Raw genomic sequence first — 707 nt, 5'->3', positions numbered from 1 at the left:
ATATATATATATATATTATTTAACTGTGACTCTATTACAGAACAGAGAAGAATAAAACAAAAACAACTGGCAGCCTTTAAATATTAATCTTGATTTATACAAAACTTCATTACATCACAGTATATTGGGCTACTATGATCAATAACTTGAGTTAACTGCATTTTAATGAATCATCCATCAGAATCAATGCTCTCAGATAAAGGAATAACATGCCTAACCTAACCTCACAGCTATAATCTTCTTTAAATATTCGTTGGTCAAACAGGCACACATTCAGTAAAGTTCACTGTCCTGCTGAACAAACACTCACAAGTGCTCCCACCTTTATGCAGTGTGATCCAGGCATATGTTCCAGAATAAGCACAGGACGCTAGGGGTTGCCAGCTTCCTTCTGCTGTACAACACAGATTTCCACTGAAGGCTTTTATAGCAACAGACAGTAGAGAAATCTCCGCCTCTTCTTTTTCCTCTGCACAATCTCACTGCAGAAATCAAAAATAGACTGAATGATAATCTTTGCCACACCTGTCTAGTCTCTCTAAGCACACAACCAAACTTCAATTTCTGTCATTTCTACAGTGCCTACAGTGCTGATATTATCATCTCATTTTAAATCAAAGGTGCATTTAGAGTCCAGCAAATTGCAAACATTCCCCATTTCCAGCTTGTGGAGGTTTTTTCTTTTTTTTGACTGTTGGTTGACAAAA

At 36.6% G+C, this 707-nt stretch overlaps 1 protein-coding gene across 1 annotated transcript in view; it reads right to left on the bottom strand.

Moving 5' to 3' along the window:
- slc14a2 (solute carrier family 14 member 2) overlaps positions 1-400 on the bottom strand; it is a 4463-nt gene extending 4063 nt beyond the window's left edge. The window contains exon 1 of the mRNA XM_035658666.1: positions 323-400. Within this exon, the coding sequence (XP_035514559.1) occupies positions 323-346 (24 nt within the window). The 5' untranslated portion in view covers positions 347-400. The remainder of the gene's footprint in view (positions 1-322) is intronic.
- Positions 401-707: the final 307 nt, after the last annotated feature.

This window comes from Morone saxatilis, unplaced genomic scaffold, assembly GCF_004916995.1.
Source record: "Morone saxatilis isolate NCDOM2014 unplaced genomic scaffold, NCSU_SB_2.0 Contig16, whole genome shotgun sequence".
Lineage (NCBI taxonomy): Eukaryota > Metazoa > Chordata > Actinopteri > Moronidae > Morone > Morone saxatilis.
This window is presented reverse-complemented; position numbering and strand designations above follow the sequence as displayed.